This window comes from Tupaia chinensis, unplaced genomic scaffold (genome assembly GCF_000334495.1).
Source record: "Tupaia chinensis unplaced genomic scaffold, TupChi_1.0 Scaffold000067_1, whole genome shotgun sequence".
NCBI classification, from domain to species: Eukaryota; Metazoa; Chordata; class Mammalia; order Scandentia; family Tupaiidae; genus Tupaia; species Tupaia belangeri.
In genome coordinates, this window is record NW_006159526.1 from 4,214,949 (window position 1) to 4,217,714 (window position 2,766).

Here is a 2,766-nt window from a genome sequence, read left to right on the forward strand (position 1 = left end):
GGGGGGCTTGCTGCGAGCAGGGCTGTGCGACTGAGAGGGACATGGGGGCTCCTTGGCGCAGAGTCTATCAGGAAGGCCGAGGGCAGGACCAGTCAGTGGTGGTCCTGTGGTGAGGGTGATTGGGTCCCTCATGGCCGACTGTGCAGTCTCAGACCCAGTGGCTTAAACACGCAGGCGTGTGTGCGTGCATGCCCAAAGTCCAGAGAAGACAGAGCAGCGGAGAAGGGATGGTGGCATGGCTGTTCCCTGGGGTGGTTTCTACTTTCCCTCTCTTTGTCCTGTAAGGGCATGTGCCCCCTGACAAAACACGAAAACAAAGATGAGGTTCACTGGGAAGGGCTGCCACTGAGCAGGCGGGGAGGGCGGGAGTGGGAGGTGCCCCCTGGAGCCAGGAGAACTAGGAGGCAGCGCCAGCCAGAGCCGGGGCTGGGAGAGGGCAGACGCTGACGCCGATGGGGCACGGGCTTGGCGACTTTGCCCGGCATGTGCTAGAAGCTCTGTAGGCACCTGCTGGGACTGGGAGGAGGCAGACCTCAGCCCGTGATGCCGGACAGTCACTCCAGGCAGCCTGCTTTGCGGGCCCAGAGGGGAGGCAGAGGCAGGGTGGAGGGGGGAGCAGTGTGGGCCACAGCAGAGGCCCTGCCCACGGGCGGGCCTGATTTTTGTCGCGATTCCCCTTGTTAACTTCAGCCTGGAAGGCATTGTGACAGGGAGCCCGAGGCCCACGGGCAGGGAACACCTGGGTCACACAGAGCCAGGCTGGAGCCCAGGCCTTGGCCACGCCATAGCAGTGGGCCTTCAGTACAGGCCTGGGCACTGTGGCTGAGGGCCTCAGTTTGCTCCTCCAGAAAGTGGACTGAGCAGCGGCCACACCCCGTTGGTGTCTGTGAGGGGCCAGCAGGCAGTCTCCTGGTCCCCGGGCCTGAAGGCTCCCAGGCAGAGGCCCCTGTCGGACCAGTGGCTGAGGTCTGTCCCCGTCGTTGGCCAGGCAACCACGAGACAGACAACATGAACCAGATCTACGGTTTTGAGGGCGAGGTGAAGGCCAAGTACACGGCCCAGATGTACGAGCTCTTCAGCGAGGTGTTCGAGTGGCTGCCGCTGGCCCAGTGCATCAACGGCAAAGTGTTGGTGAGGACAGCGCCCCCACGGCAGGAGAGGCGGGGCCCTCGCGCAGCCAGCTCCCCTCACAGCACCGCCTCACCCTCACTCCCCAGATCATGCACGGAGGCTTGTTCAGTGAAGACGGGGTCACTCTAGATGACATCCGGAAGATCGAGCGGAATCGGCAGCCCCCAGATTCAGGTGTGTGGGTGGGGCCCTTCCGTGCGTCTCCAGCAGAGAGGGGCGGCCTGGGTACAGATCTGAGCTGCCGCTGAGCCTCGGCCTCCTCTCTGTCACGCGGTCAGTGCCCGCCCTCATGGGTCCATGCGGGCAGGAGGCATGGTGTCCACAACTGTCCTTGGTGGACTCATGAGTTCAACTGCTGGTCCCTGAGGGCCACGGGGCCCATCCCAGCAATGGGGACGGTGCAGTCTTCGCCCGCCTTGTGAGTGTCCTGGGGGACCGGGTGGGCTGGAGATTGGGAGCTGAGTCCTCTCCAGGAAGTGAAGTGTGAGCTGACACCACAGTAGGCAGGGTACCTGCGGGCAGAGCCGGGGCACAGAGGCCCCAAGGCAGGGGAGAACCAGGCGGGTGGGAGGACTGGCCGGGAGGATTGCAGGGTGTGCAGGGCTGCGCATCACGGGTGGCCGTTGAACATGAGGTTAATCGGGCTGGAGGTTAACCCACAGAGCCATACAGGCCTCAGTGAGGTGCTTGGTCTTTGTCCCCAGGGCAGTGGGGAGCCACAGAAGGCTTTGAGCAGGGAAAGGGACTTCATTGTGATGTTTAAGGCTTCATCCAGCTTCACGGCCAAAATGGGGTCTGGCTCCAAATCTCAACTTGTGTCCAAAGCCTGCCTCATTGGGTGTTCCCCGCCCTGCCCCAGGCAGGCCGGCCGTGAGGTGGACACCTGGCTGGGCTGCGAGGGGACCTGTGAGTGCCCACCTCCAGGAGGTGGGTGAGTCCCTGACAACCCCTCCATTCCCCACAGGTCCCATGTGTGACCTGCTCTGGTCAGACCCACAGCCGCAGGTGAGCGGGGCACCGGGGTCTGGGGTCGGCAGGGGCGGGATGTAGGCCAAGTGAGTGGGGCAGGGGCTGTAGTGGCCCTGGACCCCCATCTCTCCTGCCTACCCACCCCAGAACGGGCGCTCGGTCAGCAAGCGGGGCGTGAGCTGCCAGTTCGGGCCGGACGTGACCAAGGCCTTCCTGGAGGAGAACCACCTGGACTACATCATCCGCAGCCACGAAGTCAAGGCCGAGGGCTATGAGGTGGCACACGGCGGCCGCTGCGTCACGGTCTTCTCTGCCCCCAACTACTGGTGCGTCCGTCTCCCCCAGGGCCTCTTCCCAGGCTGCAGCTTTGGGGTTTGTTCCTGCTTTAACGTCCTGAGATAGAAAGTTCCCCAGGTAGGGAACCAGCAGTTAGCGTAATGGCTATGTCGCTGGATTCCCACGTAGTCAACCGCGGTTCGCGTCCCGGACCTGGTGGCTTAAAACTCACGCCGGGCACGCGGGCGTGCGTCCCCAGGATCCCGAGAGGAGAATGGAGGAGAAGGGATTGCGGCGTGATCATCTCCCCTTGGGGGTGATTTCTCGCTTTCTATCTCTGTCTCTCTCTGTCTGTCTGGCGAGCACATGTGCCCTATAGCAAAAATCTCT

At 63.2% G+C, this 2,766-nt stretch overlaps 1 protein-coding gene across 1 annotated transcript in view; it reads left to right on the forward strand.

The window, feature by feature from the left end:
* The window catches only part of PPP5C (protein phosphatase 5 catalytic subunit), a 34,959-nt gene that overhangs the window by 30,829 nt on the left and 1,364 nt on the right, over nt 1-2,766 (forward strand). Inside the window, exons 8-11 of the mRNA XM_006142099.3 lie at nt 989-1,131; nt 1,218-1,305; nt 2,096-2,136; nt 2,248-2,426. Of these exons, the coding sequence (XP_006142161.1) occupies nt 989-1,131; nt 1,218-1,305; nt 2,096-2,136; nt 2,248-2,426 (451 nt within the window). The remainder of the gene's footprint in view (nt 1-988; nt 1,132-1,217; nt 1,306-2,095; nt 2,137-2,247; nt 2,427-2,766) is intronic.